The sequence below is a fragment of the Macadamia integrifolia genome, chromosome 13 (assembly GCF_013358625.1).
Source record: "Macadamia integrifolia cultivar HAES 741 chromosome 13, SCU_Mint_v3, whole genome shotgun sequence".
Lineage (NCBI taxonomy): Eukaryota > Viridiplantae > Streptophyta > Magnoliopsida > Proteales > Proteaceae > Macadamia > Macadamia integrifolia.
Genome location: NC_056569.1, coordinates 11,505,811 through 11,525,433, shown reverse-complemented (window position 1 = coordinate 11,525,433; position 19,623 = coordinate 11,505,811). Strand labels below are relative to the sequence as shown.

The following is a 19,623-nucleotide window of genomic DNA, read 5'->3' as shown; positions in this document are numbered from 1 at the left end:
TTCGACGTCAAAAGTGCCCTACGACAAAAGGAAATGAGTAATAGTGTTTATTTTGCGGCAGTTGAAATGGAAGTTGCACTCTACAAGTGAAGAAGAAATGAAAATGATGTCGTCCACAATTGAACAAATATCTGCATTGAAGCTACTGGAGTTGATAAATGAAATGAGATGATGGGAATCACTCTTGAAGATCACTGAGAGCCAACCTTCAGAGGCTATCCAAAACATCGATGACTAGAGATTTATTGACTTGACAATGAAAGGGGAGGAAACCAAGACATGCTTCGAAATTACAACTAGAACCTCCTAAAACAAAACCGATCCCCGCCTTCTTTGGTGGAGAAAAACTTTAGTTCTTAGATTAACGTCAAACTTTTCATAATTATTATCTTTCTTAACTGATTGAATGAATAGATCAATTTTATTTTATTTTTCAAAGAAATTGTTGAGCTCTATTTTTTTTTATTATTATTTTTTTAATGGCAAAGAGCTTTTAATTTGAGAACCAGAGATAATAAACAAGGAGTCCACATGAAATAAAACTTATCCAACCAAAACCATTGTTTAAAGTCGTGGGCTTTAGAGATGAGTTAACCAATATGTAATTTTTGTTAAATCATAAATAGATAGTTGTTTCATATATTTTTTTGGCAGAAGGTTTAACTCACACGTCCACCCATATGGAATATTTGGATGGACACACCTACTTTTACCATGTAATAGATTAACAGGACAATTATGACAATGATTTAGATTGATCATATGTCGAATTTCTCACTGAAATGTGATCATTAACACTACCATCTACTAACATACCAACTATGTACCTTTTATTATTATTATTATTATTTTTTAATATTTTAAATTTTTTGTGTGTTAATGGATCCTACGCACTCAATATGTTGGCAATCCATATACTCATTTTGTATAACAATATTTCTATTTCTATTCCAAAGTAGTATTATTTACGAGTCATAATTTTTTGTGTTTTTCATTCATTTAGAATATTTTTATACAATATATAAATATTATGGAAAAAAGAACCTTGTCATTTTAGCGCAGAATATGCCCTGAATGTGTAGGGTGTGAAATGACTACGTTGCCCCTTTGCCTATGCATTGAAGAGGCTCCCAGGATGTTGGTGTTGCCTACCAGACCGATAGAGTTCTATCACCCACATGGTAAAACTGGGAAAAAATAAATTTCTACCACCATAAAAAACATAAATACAAATTAACAAAAATGGACTAAGTTTTTCCAAGGCCAAGACGAACGAGAATAGGGGGAGAGAGGTGGGGTTAGACGGGGTCACATTGAGATTGTCCTATCATTCAGCCAAAAACTTTGTCCTCAACAAAAAAAGGTGAATTATGAGGAAAAAATTTGACTGCTAAGACTTGCAGCTAAACTTCAACCCTTCTGATCAACTTGCTTTTGAGTAAAACCCCATGGGTTACCGAAATGAGCAAGAATTCCAACCGAAATAGCACCATCCTACTTCACATCTTGGATCTCATCAAACAACTCTATCATTTGCATAGTATTATCATTTGACCAGAAATGATAGGTGCAAACATAAATACAGGTGACAACAATCGAGGACCGGATTGGGATTCTCTCCAACAACTCTTTTTTCAATCAAACACAAGCATGTTTAGGGTTGCTTGTCCCAAAAATTGTATTATGTGCTTGTGTCTACTTGGAACGAGATTAAGAAAAAAAAATTGTTGGAGACGATCCAGATCCATCGAGGGTCCTGTGTTCTTGATCTCTGAAAGATAGGTTTTTAAGACTGGAGTTAGAGATCAGATCGGTAGCATGCGATTCTGATTGTGGACTAGCCCGATTTCTTATTAATATCCTTTTAAGTTCATATTGGTATCGACCTTTGCTGATGCTGATTCTTGGCATTCCATATTGATGTAACACTGTAAAAAAAAAAAAAAAAAAAAAAAAAAAAAAAAAAAAATAATAATAATAATAATAAATATCTGTCTGATCCGGACTGATACGTCCGAAACCGGTACCGATTACTAATCCATGATCCGATCCCGATCCGATCCGATCTCGATCCTTGAAACCATTCCTTATTTAAGTCCCCAGGAAACCGCAGAGCGTACTCTAATTTGAAGCACTTCCTGAGAACTTTCATGGCGGCCTTGCCAATGAACCCAGTTTAGTTTAATAGCGATCCGCCAAAGGATGGCCTTGTTCAGAACCCTTCGCTCATGTCACTCGTTTCTCAGGTACCAAAACTCTTCACTGCAATCTAGAAATCCATTAGAAACTTCGCCTTTCTCTTACTCTAACCTATTCCATCCCAAGAAGTGTAGTGGCGTGGTTAATCCATTGTTGTCGAGTTCATCATTTTCTCAAAGAACTTTATCGGCTTCTACGCATACGAAAGAACGAGAAGAAACCGAGTCGAGTGATTCAGAGAACGATGAATGGATTGATGCGTCAGAAAATGGCCTTGAAAAGAGTAAGAAGAAGGGGAAGAAGCCACTTGATGTTTTGTTCAAAGAGGCTGTTGGATTAATTGAAATGCCCGAAGAGAGAGATTCTGCAGACGAGGGAGAATCGCAGGTAGGGGAATTTAAGGAGAAATTACGGAAATTGGAAGCAGAGGTGAGGATGCTTCAAGGAAATGTTGAGAATATAGAAAAGCTCAAAAAATTGTCCAAGGAAGAAGAAAAAGAAGAAGATCAATCAGAGGAAGGACAACCAAAGGAGGCTCAATCCAAACCGAATGGATTGTCCTCTCTGTTCACTCCTCCTTCCAATAAGCGTTTGAATTTACGGACGCCGAAGGAGGCCAAGACCCAACCAACAGAACTTTCGCCCGAAATGGTTTCGCTCGTGGGACGTTTCTACGATGAAGGGTACTTCAGAAATGCAAATTTCTTGCCACGTAATAAGTTGGACATCAGTTGTTTCTCCGAAGATTATCCTCGAGATTTCTTGAAGTGTGCAGCAGAAAAATTTGGCCAGGACCATCATGAAATTGCAACGTAAGGAGCTTCTTTTTATTCTATTTGTTACAAATGATTATATTGTAGCCCAACATTGCCGAGTGAACTTAATGCTTGCTCAAATGTGTTTTGAAATTAAAAATTTTGTTTCCAGTTGCCATAAACTATTGTTGGTTGATTTTTTTTTCCCTTTCCTATTCTTGATACAATAACAACACTCAGCCCTCTCCCAACTAAATGGGGCCAGCTACATGGATCCTTGCCCTCCAATAAGCTCTATTCGAGGTTATAAATGATACAAGACCTAGGCTATGCATATCTTTCCTCATTACTTCTCCTAGGGTCATTTTAGGCCTGTCCCTACCTCTTTTAGTTCCTTCAAACTGAATAAAGTCACTGTCTTGATGAATACAAAATTATTAGCGAGGAAATAGTTACTGTATAACAACAACAATAAGGCAGTGCTTGCAGCAAAATGAACACCACAGAAATACAGAATAGAAACCCACAACTGGGGGGGGGGGTGGAGGAAAAGAAACTACAGGTTACAATCTTATGAAGTATACTTATCTCTATAGCAAAGCCTAGGCCAGACCATGACTTTCTTAGTCAGCTTATCCGCCCTCCCTCGTCTGATCCACCTAATCACACAAGGAATTGTTCTTTGAACATTAGAAACTAGAAAACGAGGAATTATACTGGAGAGGGTTGTAGTTTCTCTCCACGAGGCTGTTTGTCATATTTATGAAGGGGGTGTGGGTGGGAGAAAGAAAAAAAAGGCTGCATTTTCATGGAAAGTATACCTACAGACACCAGGTCACTAAAGTTTGATGGAATTTGGGTATTCAGGTTGGTATTAGTGATTCACATAATTCTTTCCTTCAGAAAACCTTATGTGATGGGGACCCTACTTTTCTAGTTTCTGCTACCAATATATCTATGGATTTTTGGGTACATGGGCTATGAGAAGTCTATTGGTTAACTCTTCTCGATACATGTTTCATGTAGCTTTTAGATGATGTCATAGAAGACCATGCCTCATTTTGCTTTTGGTTTCATTGGACTCTTCTAAATGCACACTTCTCTTGGTTTGGCAAAAATGTGTCAATTTGCTTGTTTTGTATTATGTAATGGAAAGAAGTCGTGCATTGAACTAACATGGATGTGACAGTGAATAGAAAAGATGGGAAAATGTTTTGGCTCTCTTAAAGTTAAGGAGTTGGCATTTGTTCAGCTTTTGTGCACATCATACCTGATAAAAATTAAACTATGTTAATAATGGAATTGAATGTTTTACAAAAAATGCTTCTTTGGCTCTCACAAAGCTAGGGAGTTTGCATTCACTTAGGGCCTGAGCACATCATACCTGAAAAAAAAATTATGTCAACAATGGGGTTGTGAATATGTGTCAATTTATGTTGCACAGGTACAGTTACAGATGTTGGATTCTTCACTTAATTAATTTAACCTTTCATCATGGACATTCCTTATGAAACCCGGGTTGAATCTTTTTCTCCAAATCCATGTACCAACATGTCAGCCGATATGCTTGGTATTCCTTATTTCTATTTGCTGTAAAATTCCCTTAAACAATCTATCAAAAGAGAAAGGGTCAGATAACGGGGGCACCTGTTTTGGTAGGTCCTGATTTAGCTTCTATGATATAAATAGTTTGGTAGATCCCATCTTTAGCAGATTATGTGAATGAAACTCAAGTTCAGCCACCTTGAATGTGACCCCAAATGACTAATCTAGTGGGGACTCAATTTAAAGCCTCCATAATGTAGAGCAGAAGATAAAATACAAAAGGGGGGGAGGGGGGGGAGTCATGTTTGAACTGAAAATTGTGGGTCAACCATGAGTTCATATATAGGCCTAAAAAGGGCAGGATATTCGATGGGGGCAAATGGGTCTAAAATTTTAGCAGCTGTTGGTGCTGGTAAATTATTCCCAATTCAAATTTATATGAAAGTCTAAATCCCACAAATAGTAGGAGCTTAACGTCGAAACCTAACAATGATTCCAGGGCCAAATAAAACTAACCAATTATGAAAAAGGGAAGATTCAGAATTCCAGACTTTGTATAGTAAGTAGAAAATACAGCAAACAACTCAAATCAACTCCAAGTTCAATGAAACTTGCAACGCCAACGAGTGTTCTGTAGGGGCTGATTAATCATGTGTTTCAACAAATACTGATTTCTGATGCAGTTGCGTTAGCGTGGTTGGCCCACACTTTAGTGACCCAAGCAGAAATGCAACGTGCCTAACCCATTGTCTTTGCGTTAGCATGATGTCCATAAATTTATTTTCATTCAGGCGATTTTAACAAAATTCACACATTTTAAATAAAGTTTGTCGGAATATGACTTTGTCGATATAATTCAGATTTAAGTAATCTTAGTCTTGCTGGAAGACTGGTCTTATACTTTATCTATTACCAAAATTAATGTAAATTTAAGTTTATTTGATTAGTTAAATTCATCAGAAAACAAGGATGCTTATTTTGATTTAAGTGCAATTTAATTTCCCATGTACTAATCATATTTTCCAAGAACAATGTAGATCAATGATGAGGCTAAGAATAATAGAATAATGATTCTCTATTATGCAAATTCTCTAACATAAGCTGGGTCACATGTGTTGGGTCCTTGCAAAGAAAGTCTGAAGAGACCCTATACTTAGAAGACTTCTTCTGGCACTTTCTATTGGTAATGATAACACTAGCAAGAAACCTTTTCAACCGGAGAGGTCGTTCAGCAAGCCACAGGCCAGTGGTTCTTCTATGGCATCCTAATGGCCGAACCTTCTATATTCTCCACCTTGGTGTGGTTCCGATAGACCTACTTCAAAGCTGTGGGCTGAGATACAGTGTTTTACATGCAAGGGGTTCAGGCATTTTTCGGCTCAATGTCCTAACTGTCTGGTCCCTTTTGCTAATATGGAAGAACTCATGGATACTGTTTCAGATGAACAACGGAGGAACAAAATAGTTCTTTTGGTGGCAGAGTGTGAGCCTAATAAGGTCAATTATAATTTATAATAATAATGATAGAGAGCCATGGTGTTACTATGTTCTTCGTCCACTTCTAACTACACATAAGGTATCTGACGAGGATGATTGGTGTCGCAATAGTATATTCCTTACTAGACTATGACGCAACAATAGTCCATGCAATATGGTAATTGATAGTGATAGTTGTACCAATGTCATCTCTAAAGATGCCGTCTGCAAGATCGATTTGAAGACAACCACATGTTAACCCCTACAATGTTGCTTGTGTGAACAACACCAACCTAGAAATCAATGATAGATGTTTTCTCACGTATTCTATTTGGGGGGTTGATCAATTCAATACAATTTGACATCCTACTTCTGAAGATGTGTCACATCCTCCTTGGGAGACCATGGTTATTTCACAAGAAGGTACAACATTGTGGTTGTGAAAAAACTTATTCCTTCAAGCACGGTGAACTCAAGATGAAGCTTCTTTTTGCAAAAGACCTTCCAGCCATCAAGCTTTAGCAGACCATAACATCATTTCTCCTCCAATGAGTTGACTTAGATGGTATTCTTGGTCCCCATCCAAATTCGATGGGGGTCAAGTTTCTAGAAAAATGTGGGCATATGCTTTGAAAACTAAAGATCAAGTTTTGGATGTGTTTACAATTTTTCATGCTATGGTTGAAAGAGAAATAGGGAAACCTCTTAAATGCATTCATACAGAGTAGTGTTCATGCAGTTGCGTTAGCTTGGTTGGACTGGAACGACCCACTTTCTAGACCCAAGCCGAGACACAACTGACCTAACCCAATTTTTTGGTTAAAAAGGGGCTGGTAGTTTTCATAGGATGTAAACATATATTTTATTTTCTTTTGGTGGGTAAATTACATGGGATTTATTTGGTAGTGTCTTTATTGAAGTTATTTCTAGTTGAGTAGGTTTACATATTGAGTTGGGTTTCTATTAATATGTTAAGAGTTTTTCTTTATATTTTACATGTACTACCTGAGTGAATTGAGTTGAATGGAAAAAATATTGGGTGTGATTATCGTTACCGGTGTTGTGCGAGTGCTGGCTGTGTGGCCTTTCCCTCCTTCTATGCAACTCAAAATGTCTCTTCTTTGGTACTCATATTCTTCCTCTCCCCTTTTCCTATTTACCCTTCTTCTCTCGTTCCCCTTTTTGTCAGTTCTTTCATTATTTTATTCCTTCATATTAATTCTCTGTTTAAGGATCCTGCTACCTGCCTTATTTCTGAGTTGTTCAAAAGTGTTAGAATTCCATGGATTAAAGACCATTGGGCCTGAATTCTGGACAATAGTATCTTACCTCTGGGTGACTTGAAACGTAGGATTTCAGTCCGAAAGTGTTTCCCTGCTGTGAGAATCGAGTTCTTCTTTAGACCTGGACTTGAATTTACCACTGGGTGTAGTTGCAGGTCCTATAATTTCTCTCCTTGTGAGGCGTTTATGCTTGTTGGTGCTGGATTTATAGAGGGCTTTCTGTTTTTATTCGGAGACTAAAGCCCTATTTCAGTTGGGTCTCTCGTGAGGGAGCTCTCACTGCAGAAGCCACAGTCCACCTCTGCCGCTGTTCTGATTTTTGAAGGTAGAAGACAACCTTTTTCCTTCTTCGATACCAAATCTGTTTGCTATCATTTCATATAAAAGCTTGAATTGTTATGGAAGGGCAGCGTCAATGTATTCATCAACACTCCCCTGCACATGCAGGCTAGGATACCATGGTCGTGTGGCACTGTGGGAGAAAAAATGTCGGTAAAACTCTTCTGATACACTTTCCAGGATTTAATCACTCAACTTCCCTCCCTTGATACCATTTTCACTACCCTTTCACCTGAAAGCTTGCTGTTAGGGAAGAGCAGCGTCAATGTATGCATCTACATTAGTCCTATTTACGTTAATGCCTTTATAAATTTTGATTATTCTATTCTTTCTCCTCAATATACTTGCCAGATTTACCTCCACTTAACATTTCTGTTTCCTTTTAAATCCCTATGATGCTGGTGCAAAACTGTGGACCGATCCAAACCCATATGGGTATCTAGACAGAGATGAACCGGACCTATATTTGAGTCTTTGGTCCAGTAGTATTTTAGGAAGCTTTATTTATAGAAAAATATTATGTTTTTTTTTTAAGTAGGACTTAGAGTAGGAGTAGAGATGGTTTATTTGTTTCCTAATTTTAGTTTATTCCTTGGTAGAGTAGATTTCTATTTTTGAGATGGTTTGTCTCCTATAAGTACGTAACCGATGGACAAGTATTGGGCAGAGATTGAAAGATGAATTGATTTTAAGTGCTTGAGAGCCTGTGGGCTAGTGTGCGAGCGATCTCTTCTCTTGTGCGATTCCTTTCCCTCCCCTGCAACTCTGAGACATCTCAGGGATTTTTTCCCTTCCCCTACCGACCCTCCACCACCCTAATTTGTTTCCCTTCACTTGTTAGTCCTAAAATATTCAGCATATTTACCAAACTGCCATTATTACCTTATAATTTGGTTGGACCCATAAGCTATCCAAGACAGGTCGTTGGAACACCCTGGATTGCACCAATTTTTCTCCCCAAAATCAAGCTGAGAGTTACCTATAAAGAAAATCAAATGAGAGTTTGCCAGAAAGCAATTTTGATCGGATTTTAGAGTATGATTTGGAATCAAAGGGATAAAACAGCAATGTAACTTGCTAAAATTGAACTAGAATATGTGAAACAGTAATTGTACAACTCAGAATAGATAAAAAAGATTGAAATTCAAGCAAGAATTATTGGAAACAAACAATCGTATGGACAGTTTTGATGTCTGTACACAGGTGCTAAAGCATACCTACATATTTCAACTTGAATGTATAAAATAATATTCTTACTTATAGAATCATTGAGAAGAACAGTGCTACACTGTGCTGCAGAAATCGTTTCTATTTACAGGAAACAATAAAAGGGAATTTGAAGGGAGAAAAATCAGGCATTTATCATTGTGGTAGAGGAAAAAGATTAGTTGAGGAAACTCTCATGGAAGTTAGATCAGAGATTTCCACTGTGGATAGTCAAATTGGAATCTTTTGATATTTCATGGCAAGGAATATTCGCTTTCTAGGGTAGAGGATTGGGTCTTCTTTCCATCTATTGATGCTTCTATGTGAAGAATTGTATTGGAAAATACTCCGGAATTTGTTCAGGATCTCAATGGAAACATCTCTATTATTTAATCTAATTGACATCATTGAATGGGCTCACAAACCCCTGAGAAGGAGATGGGAGGTCTGTGGATGGAATTGTGAAACATTCATCTCTACTAGCACATCCTATGGTGTCTGATAATTTTGTCTTAAAGTAACAAAAGATCTTCACATGGGAGAAGAGATATGCTGGATTTTAACAGGCTTACCAAGTGACTGGCTTAAGGCAAGAATTGAAGTGTAAAATGCAGAGGTTTTCCAGATATTGGAGGAAAGGAAATCCAGAATTGATCAAGGGCTGAGACATTTAATAATATGGAAGAGGAAAGAGATCTCAGGAGAACAAGAGTAAAAAACGAGAGGGAGGCAAGGCTCAGATTTCAAGTGGATCAACTATTACAGAATGAGGAGGTAGGAGGCAGAAAAGAATGGATAGATGGATCAAAGAGGGAGTTATGAACAGTAGTTGTTAAAGCGCTAGGTGACCCAAGGCATTGGAGGGGGGTGGTAAAAAACTAAGTTGACACCAACAAGGCACCTAGGCCGCTTAGACGACCAAGATGCCCATCCAAAAAAAGGAGCCTGTATGCCTACGTTACACTTTGACAACTATGTTATCAACACCAACTTCTACCAGACTAGAAAAAGAAGGAATATTACCAAACTGGTGGTTGGTGAAGACAAGATGAAGGACTTGGGAAGATTGTCTTGGTGTTGGTGAACTTCTTTTGCTAACATATATACTCAACTTAACCAAGCCTTTTCCGAACCAAATGGGTTCAGCGACATCAATTCTGTTTCACCATTCAACTCTGTTTAGAGCCTTGATACATGTCTCTCCCAAAATCAATACTAAAATGTGGAGGCTGGCATGAACTGGGGAAGACTTTTTTGGAGATAATGCTCTGAAGAAAAGTTTTTGATTCTTGAAATGGAAAGAAATTCTGATCTTTTTCCAGGTAGTTTCATAATGGCAATCTTTTTATATTATCGGGACATTATGAAAAATGGCATAATTAGAGTGTTCCCAATTTTTTATTTTTTTTACTAAGGAAGTGTGAATAAGAGAACAAACTGAACCATAATTGTCTTGATTGTAACCCAAAGGAAGAGACTACATGAGTTGGTTTTATTTTACATTGGAGAGAATGAAGACAATGATCTGACTTATGAGGCTACTTTGATGATTGTGGGTTTGATTATGCTTGATTTTGATTATGTAATTTTTTTTTTTTTGGTTATTTGTTTGTTGACATTCATACAATGATTAGTTGTTTGTTTGGCTTCTCATGTAAACCATTTCTTTCATAACAGTGTAGTATGGTAAAGTATCAGATTGACATTCAATAGAGAAGCATAAAAAGAGATAAAAGTGGGGGAAAAAAAAACAGAGAGAAAACGATGTCAACAACCCCAATAATATACGAGCCCTGTTTATAGGAAAGCTAGATCTTTATCTTCTTGAGGAATTTTCTCTTTTTGTTTGGAGGACATGGTATGCTAAGGGTATAACTAATGAGTTGCTAAGATGGGGGTTACTAGGAAGTCTTTGTACCTTGGTCCACATCCCATTGTGGAGTCTCTTTGTGGGTTTTCCTGGCCTTAGCTGATTGGTGGTGATGTTGCACTATTAGCCTTATCTATATATATATATATATTCATATTCTCTCCCTTAATAAAAGTTGGCTACTAATCCCCCCCCACCAAAAAAAAAAAAAAAAACACTTGGATTGGGAAGTAGATACTTTAAAATTCAGCATCCATTATTATGGGCATTTCTTTGGCTTTAGTGATTCCAGTGCGTTATTCTGATCAGTCAATACCTCCCTAGATTGGAACCTGCAAAACCATCCTGTTTGATTTTTATCTTAATTATTAGTCTGGGACCAAACCGTGAACCTTATATTTCTTCCATAACCGGTTTAATTTCCACTTGTATGTTTCTAATTAAACTGGTATAATCTTACTATTCTTTAATTTGTGTTAGGGTGTGAATTCCGTTGGTTTTCAGTTCTAGTAGATCAGGTGCATGAGACCAGAACCGACCATTTATACAATCAGTCCTAAGCCTTTGCCAGAACGAATTCATAATCTGTCGGCTTGATCTCTGTTTTATTTGGTTTTGGTTGTATTGGTGATGTAGATCAAAAGAGGTTCCAGCTCAAGTATTCATGCTGGAACAAGCCCAAATCCTAGTTTTAAGGATTAAATAAGTAGCTTAATGGGTTATATGGGCCACGTGCTCGATAATTTTATGTTTTTAATTGTAATAGGCCTATTTTGACAGCCATTTATGAGGGATAAGTGGCTCATATGAATTCAACTATTTAGCTGTATCTAATCCTCTTAAGTTGTGAATTCTTGGGGATATGAATAGGCTCTTGTGGATGTCAATAGGTTAGTTTCATTGTTAGTTGTGGAAGACCTTGAAAATGTATAGTTCATTAATTCGTCAAAAAGTCTAGGAGGAAGTCCCATATGAGTTTAGAACCCTCCTAGCTACTCTATATATGGAGCTGCCTGTAAGCTAATGGAACAACAGAATTTGAATGAAATCTTGGTTCTGGTTTTTGCCAATGGCTGTGAGAAATGGTTTAGGAGAGAATCTTATGTGAGGTGAGAGGCCTAGGCATGCATGAGTGAGAGACTCTACCATTTATCCCAGCTTCTTCCCCTATTCTCCCAATCGATTCCCCTGTTTTACATTCTGTTCTCACTTCCCTAGGATCCTATCTAGTAAGGTAATATAGAACTAGGATTGGCAAGGCCAACCTAATCCCAAACTGCAGGATACTTATTATAGAACAACCAATATCCAAAGTAGAACACAACACAAAGCTACTCCGGATTAAAACGGAAAACCAGGTCTATAACGGCCAACCGATTACAGAACTATTAAGAATCTGTGAAAGAACTAACAATAGATGATAGGGCCTTAACAGGGACTGTAAGGGGCCTAAATCCAGCTGATATGATCCAACACCCAAAGAAACCAACAGAAATCAAGGCAGGTGTATTGATTTCAAATTTGGGCAGAATAGGTCAATAGAAGACAAAATTGGGGAGATTTCTGTTATCCCCCAAATGGATTGTCAGAATTGGACCAGGTTTGGATCGAAGGTAGTACTAGGTGGGAGGGAGGTTCGATCCAATTTTCAGCCACAGAGGATGGCTGAAAGTGTTTCAGGCAGCAGGGGATCAAATAGGAAACCAAGAAGATTTCCTGGGCAGAACTGTGGAAGAAGATGGAATCAATTACCTGTAGATGGTTGCAGCAGCAGTAGATTCTTGACTGATTGAGAGGAGAAGAAGATAAGCAAAGGAAGAGGACCTCTCGGGCTTCCCACCGCAGAGAGTCAATTGGATCAAACACCAATTCTATCAGCCTTGATCAAGTACAAGACAGCTCTTCATGGAGAAGACAATAGCAACAACCATTAATTTGTTTATCAAAATTGTTCGGATCTTTAGGAGCCTCCTCTTCTTTATTTATAATGTTGATGAAGAAAGGAATTACAAAATAGAAGGTTCCTTAAAAAGAAACCTTAATTAGTCTACTAATAAAATACTTACTAAAAACTGAAATTAGAAACTAACTGAAATTAGAAACTAGCTGAAAAAGGAAACTAACTATTAATGACTTGACTCAATTAATAAATTGACTCCTAAGAAAACAAATATAACTTAAATTGAACCTAACTATAAAGGAAATTAATGTAAATGGAAACAAATCAGTAAATCCCGTATGCAATCTTAATACCCTCAGTTTAGGCCTCATAAAAGTGGCCTATGACACTCAAAACACATGGGATCAAAGGCCCAACATGTATGGAACCCAACCCTAGGCGTATTCCTAATAAAACAAGCATAGTTTGGTGAGGAATCTGCATCATAGCGATTATGATTCTGTTGCTAGAACCGAACCTGGTTCTCGTCAATTGGTTTAATCAGTTTTGGTCCAGTTGAAATCCCATTAGAACATATTTGGTTCTACAAATTCTAAAATCCAACCTGATTATCAATAATGTATCAATTGGTAAATATTCTTCTGAAAACTAGAAATAAGTTTGGTTTAGTTTCAGTTTCTGTTGGTTTTAATCGGTTTCTTAGTTTTGGTCTTGAGTCCGGTTTTTCCAGTTATTTTATCGGGCCCTTCAGTTGAACCGTTCCCAGTCCTGTTAATCAGTTATTCGGTTGGTTTAATCTGTACTTTTTCAAAAGCCAAGACCAAAATCGAACCACTTATTAAATGGTTGGTTCAGTCCCGGTTTTAATTGGTTGGTTCAGTGGGACTGAATTGACACCACTAAATTGTGTTAAGCATGTAGAGAATGAGCTTTGTATATGGCCTTTTAAGTGTCCACCCTTTTTCTTCTTGAGCATGTGGCCCCCATTGTCTCAAGCACTTGGGGGAAGGAGGAACAGAATAAGAACACGTTAAAATAACAATGAAAAATATGGAAAAATTTTAGAATTGGTATGATAAACTAAGAGGGCTCTGTTAGGTTGAGTAACATGGGGGGGGGGCAATTAGGGAGCCAAAGGTAGTTTCGTGATACTGCATATGTTACATGAATTCATAATGTACAGGAAATGAAATATTGGATATGTGGAGATGATGGTTTCTGATATTGAGAAGGGACGAGGAAGTCTTTGGCTATGTTTGATTGCAAGGGAAATTTAAAGGCAAGGGAATTGAAAATTTCATACTTAAAAAAGAAACTTATGTAATCATCACCTCATGGGATCCCATGGATTTTATAAACTACTTACATTTTTTACCATATTAAGTAATGATACTTGTAATTTTTATTTTACATTTTATAACAAAGGGTTTTGGAAGCAAGGTGAATTGAAATTTAATAACCAAATATGGAATGATTTTGAGTTAGTGAAATAGTCAAATGGGATAATAATTACAAAAGTTTTTATTTTAAGTTTGAAAACTTCACTTCCCTTTATTTCCCCCAAACGAAGCCTTTGGGTTTATGATATATCATGATCTCTTGTTTTTAATTGGAGGATAAGGAGGATGTAAGGATTCATCATGAATATTAAGGAATAAGAAATGGCAGAGGATTGAGATGAAACACTCAGCAAAAAATTTAAATGAATGGGAAAAAAAAGCCTTAAACCGCATTTGGAAATATTTTCCACAGGGATTGATAATTTTTATTAGTTAAGAGGAGCAAACATGAGAACAGCTACATGCCAGGTCATCAGATGAAAAGTGTGAAAACTTAAATGCAGAGGGAATGTGTTCACTGGATCAGGGATGCTGGATATTTTGGAACTTCAAGACAAGAACCTAAGATGACACACTGATCAAGAATGGTCCAGTTGCCGTAGTATAATTTTTCAAATTTGAGATGAAAGACTAAGGTATGGTCATTAAAAGAAGATGAACAAATTTTGCATGTGGGCAGTGAAGTGCAGATCAACTTCTCTTCCTGAAAACCTTTATTATTAGTGATGATTCTGATATACCTTTTGTCCTTACAAGGTTTAGCATAGATAAAGCAATTGATTTGATGCTATTCTTGTGGGATAAATGTTAGTAGGGTTTATTACTATAACCAGAAGACATTATTTACAAGAACACTTCCCACCCTTCGTGTTTTGGTTCCTTGAGGCAACAATCTTATATACACTTTGCATCATCCCGCCCCTCCCCCAGCTAACAAAATTCCACCTAATTACTCTATATTGAAAATGTTTTTGATCCCCTAAATTCTGTATCGACTGATACCTGTGATGAGACCATGCATTTCGTCTTCATAAGACCAGAGAAACTGGTGCACATCCATGTCTTCAAAGTTCTTAGTAGTCTTTGATATTGCAAAAGGAAACAACTCTGCTTCCACATGATGTCTTTGCCGTTCTTGCATGACTAAGATATTTAGTTCAAGGGGCCCATTTACACCCAAACATTTGCAGCGCCCCATGTCGTGATGCAGTTACATATTTATGTCTAAGCAGAAGGGTCCCATGCAAAATTTAGTGTAATTGGTTACGGAGCAAAGTATGTTTGCACATAATATTTTGCTATGGTAAAATGAGTTTAATTGGTTTCCGAGTGCAGTATGTTTGGAAATATTTATTTTTGGGCTTAATTTAGCCAGTTATTGCTACACGGTCCTTCATTTTCATTGTTCTGTTGTTAATTGGCCAGCTTTTGGCAGGTTCTTTGTCTTGTGCTAATCTTTGAAAATTTGTCTGCAGATGGTTGTCTGGTAGTGACTTGAAAAGGGTTGCCGAGTTTGGTTGTCCTTCCGTAGAAAAGAACAATGTTTTTGCAGCCAAAAGATTACGTGCCTTTTTTGGCATTCAGGAAGATACTGTAAGCCATGTTTCACAATTATGTTATTCATTTATATCTATTCCTTGTAACACGGAATACAGGTTTAAGGTTTCATTGACTTATTTCTCACATGTTCACTCAGGTATGTCGGACGTGCAAATTGAAAAGTTCATGCCGATTTGCAAACCAAAGAGTGTGGAAAACTAATAATCTGAATTTAGCCGATGCAATGAGGGTTCTTACTTTGTATGACTTGGGTTCCGTCTCCCCACAGCTGGTAGTACCAGATGAAATGAAGGCATCAGTCAGTAAATTGCTAAAGGAAGTGATCGGTCTCACTGAATAGCAGCATGTAGGACCCAAGGACTCCCAGTCGTGGTGTCTAAGGTGCATGTAGCTTCATTGTAACTTTAGATTTTTTTTTTTTAAATAAATGTTATGGCAGTGTCTCATCATACTTGTAAATCAGTTGTAGCAAGAATGGCACCACAATTACTAATGGTCCAATTAATGGGGCTTTATTTAGGTTGAGGTAGGATATAAACCCTGGAGTTTGGTTTCGATATGAATTATGATGGTTAACTGGTGTTGGGAAACAAATTGTTCACAACGGTTTCGATGTTCTTAATTTGTTTAAGTGCGCTGTCCTTACTTAAATTTTCTGACTGCCATCAAGTTTAGGCTTGTACCTTAACTCGTGACATATTGGGAAGATTGCATGAATCTCAACCCTTTCTATTGTCAACCTGTTTTTCCTGCATGTTTTCTGAACAGTAGCTGCTTGAACATGATATATATAGCATTTGTTCTTAAAATGTGATAATAGTGTACTGAATTGTGACTTTATCCATTTTTTATTTTCTGTTTCCATCGGTTTGACTACTGATGTTTCATGCTTGATCCTTAGATAATGCTACACCATCAAAATCCATCTTTCGTGCCAAACATCCATTGAATGATGTTCAAGGATGAGATCTTGGAGATTGTAATGCTTACTGTCAAACTCTTCGATTACACAGTAGTGATGTTTTTTTTTTTTTTTTTTTTATTTCTCTCTTCATCTTTGGATTGCTATCTAATGATCCAGCACATAATCCTGGACGTGAGGAATGTGTTGCTGACTACCGCAACAATGGATTGGGTTCTGAATGGCCATCATTACTTTTGAATTTTCTGCTGGAAACTAGATTTTATATCAGGAATTTGAACTTCTGTGAGGTTGTCTTCTACTTGGGCTGCCAAGTACAAGTAGTACTTGACATGAATTTCCATCATCTTGGTCATGGAAGCATCTTATCGGAATATTACTAATATAATCATCAGATTTTTGATAGTCAAAAAAGGCAAAAGGTTTTGTGCATGGCCATGCAAACAACCGATGGATGAAGGTGTACGATGCACCCCTTTTATCCCCATCTGGCAGCTATGTGCTTGATCGTGCACCATGCACAATCGAAAAGAATATTAAAAGACAAAAATCATGGTGACACAATGATTGATTTATATGTGTCTATTCTTTTCCTCAAATTCAAATATATATATTTTTTTATTGGCATCCAAACATAGCTTAATACTTTAATCTCTCGTGTAAAATGGAAAGGGTTTCCCATAGACAAATGGATAGAGCCATTAGAGGGGAAAAAGATAATAATCTCAAGTATTATTCCAATTCAGTTATACCAAGGATCACTACTCAAATACTAGTTGGTCCAAAGTAGTTTCATCATAGAACTTGTAACCCATTTACATGGTCAAATTAGCCTTTGTGAAGTTCCAGCATAATTCTAGTCAACATCTACAACGACTTTAAAGTAAAAGCAGTGGAAACTCTTCAAGTCCTGAGCACGTGAACGACATTCTCATATGGTGAGTATTTCAATTCCCACCAGGAATTAATTGATTCTTTTGCATGTGCTTTACCCATAGAGCATCTGCCTTCAATATTGAAAGCATCTCCCAAGAGTAGAGCCAAAAGGTCTACAGCCCTCTTGTCATATAAAGACATATATTCAAAGCTATCCTCCCAAAACTTTAGTCTCATTCAAAATGAAGATGTCTTACTATTTGTACTTTTCCCCTTTTTCTTTCTCCTTCCCCTTTTATTTATTTCTGTAGAACCTTCCTCTTTTTTTTCTTTTATTATTATTATTATTATTTTATTGACCCATTAATATGTTACTAGTTACAGTGATTGCAAAGGTTGTGAATTATGACTTTGAAGTCCTGGGTTTAGTCCTTTTAATCCTTTATTAGTCCTCATGTGGGCCTTAATTGTAGTCAAAGTAGAATAATGTTAGAAATTAACAACGAAGTAGAATAACGATAGCAAAAAGAAAAAAAGTAAAAGAGAATATAGAGAGAGAGAGAACATAACGAGTACATGATTCACCAAAAGTGGGTTACATTCACTGTTGAGCGATAAACTATAGCTTCCAGTATTTTGATGAAGAAACTATAAACCCACATGCACCCTGCTTAACACTCGCTATATATATGGTGTTAATACACATTACAATATGAAAAAACTCTAATTCTTGAAAGTACAAAACTTTCTCTCAATAAAAATGAATCAAAAAAACTGGGCACACCTTGGGCTACTCACACGGGGGTGTTTAGTGGTCTTTTCTGCTTTCAGTGAAAGTTAAATGGTTCTCATTCAACCCCGGTATAACCCGGTCCATGGGGTTATGGGATCAGTATGGACCCGTAGGACTAGTCAGGCCAAAAGCCTGGATACCTGTTGCTAGAAAAAAAAAAAAAACTGAGACTCCCGTTCTAGGAAAGAGTGAATAGTACTCCTTGGATAATATTGAGATAGGCTTTACCAGTAACAAATTAGAGTCTCATTGACCAATTCTAATAAACCTACAAATATAAATGAAAAAATATTGAACGACGTGGGTTCTATGACCAGAGGGTGGCTTGAAATTATGTAAGTAGTCAACATAGAGGTTCTCTATATAAACAATTTTCTCGATTGACCACATCAACTATCCACATAGTTATTAAGTCTCGACCACAATGTTTCCACCTTCATCCAATAATTCGTCGTTGTTAATTGAACTTAGCGGCGATTGGTTCCCACACTTAATTGGGTAGGGGAAAAGTAAGAAATGAGAGCGATTGAAGGTCTTATTCTAATCCAATTGTAATAAGAGATAATCCAACATTAGAGTAATCCTATATAATCACCATTAGTAAACTATTAATTAATCTAAGACACTTTTATGTAAAAAAAATTCCATAAACAAGAACGAATCTAATAAGATGGTTCTATTGAAACATTATCATAGGTAATATCTGTAAAGATTGAAAATATTCAATATTCATTCATTTCTTATTCCATTTAATCTTTCAAATCTTCGACAAGTGGATGGCGTCCCACGTGGGATTTGTTCCAATCCCACCAACCACAGTACAATTAAGAATCTTTAATAATTTTTTTTTAAAGGAACCCTAAAATCTCATTGTCTTAAGATGATAACATCTTAAGTAACCTTGGGTGAAAAATGAAATTAATGTAAGAATGTGTATTAAGTGTAGAAATACATTATAGAAAAAGATGTTTTGTTTGGCCACATGTGGAAGAGTGGGACTCCCCTTCTTTTGACTTTGAAAAAAAAAAAAAAGCAAGCGGCGCTATTATCATCATCACCACCATCATCATTTGCCCTCTCTACTCTCCTTCCCAAGTCCCCCACTTTGAATTATCAAAATAAAAAAGTAAAAAAATAAAACATAAGAATCCTTCCCCTGCAACTCTCGTGACACTTGGATACTCCTTGATTTACTCCATAATACCAGTTATATGGATTTCAAATTCTTAATATAATATCATAGACACAGTAATGGGAGACATGGATTGGTCATTTTTATCTCTTTAGGGAATATCCCTTGGCATCTCTTGGTGGGTTTTTTCTTAAGGGTTGGGGGTGGGGATACGGTTATAGTGACTGTTTTAATGGCTGAAATGGTGAGCATTAGTATTTTGGGTCATGCACCGGCTTTTTGTCCAATTTAACATGGAATGGGAATTGAGAGTTAGGTACTATTTCTTCTTGGACTTGCCTTGGCTATGGTTACCAATTTTTTTAGGATCTAATTAGGCATCATTATGTCGAGTGAAGTATAATGCTTTAGTTTTGTCATTTGGTAT

The 19,623-nt window shown here is 36.9% G+C and overlaps 1 protein-coding gene across 2 annotated transcripts; it reads left to right on the top strand.

Annotated features, from left to right (window-relative positions):
* Positions 1–2,108: 2,108 nt before the first annotated feature.
* LOC122059235 lies at positions 2,109–16,607 on the top strand. Of its 2 annotated transcripts, XM_042621923.1 has the most exons (4): positions 2,109–3,011; positions 15,389–15,506; positions 15,610–15,854; positions 16,375–16,607. In XM_042621923.1, the coding sequence occupies exons 1-3, from the start codon at positions 2,203–2,205 to the stop codon at positions 15,811–15,813; spliced, it is 1,131 nt and encodes a 376-aa protein (XP_042477857.1). In that variant the 5' UTR covers positions 2,109–2,202; the 3' UTR covers positions 15,814–15,854; positions 16,375–16,607. The 2 variants fall into 2 exon arrangements, with proteins under 2 accessions (XP_042477857.1, XP_042477856.1); XM_042621922.1 differs by lacking the exon at positions 16,375–16,607 and having other exon boundaries at positions 15,610–16,095.
* The last annotated feature ends 3,016 nt before the right edge of the window (positions 16,608–19,623 follow it).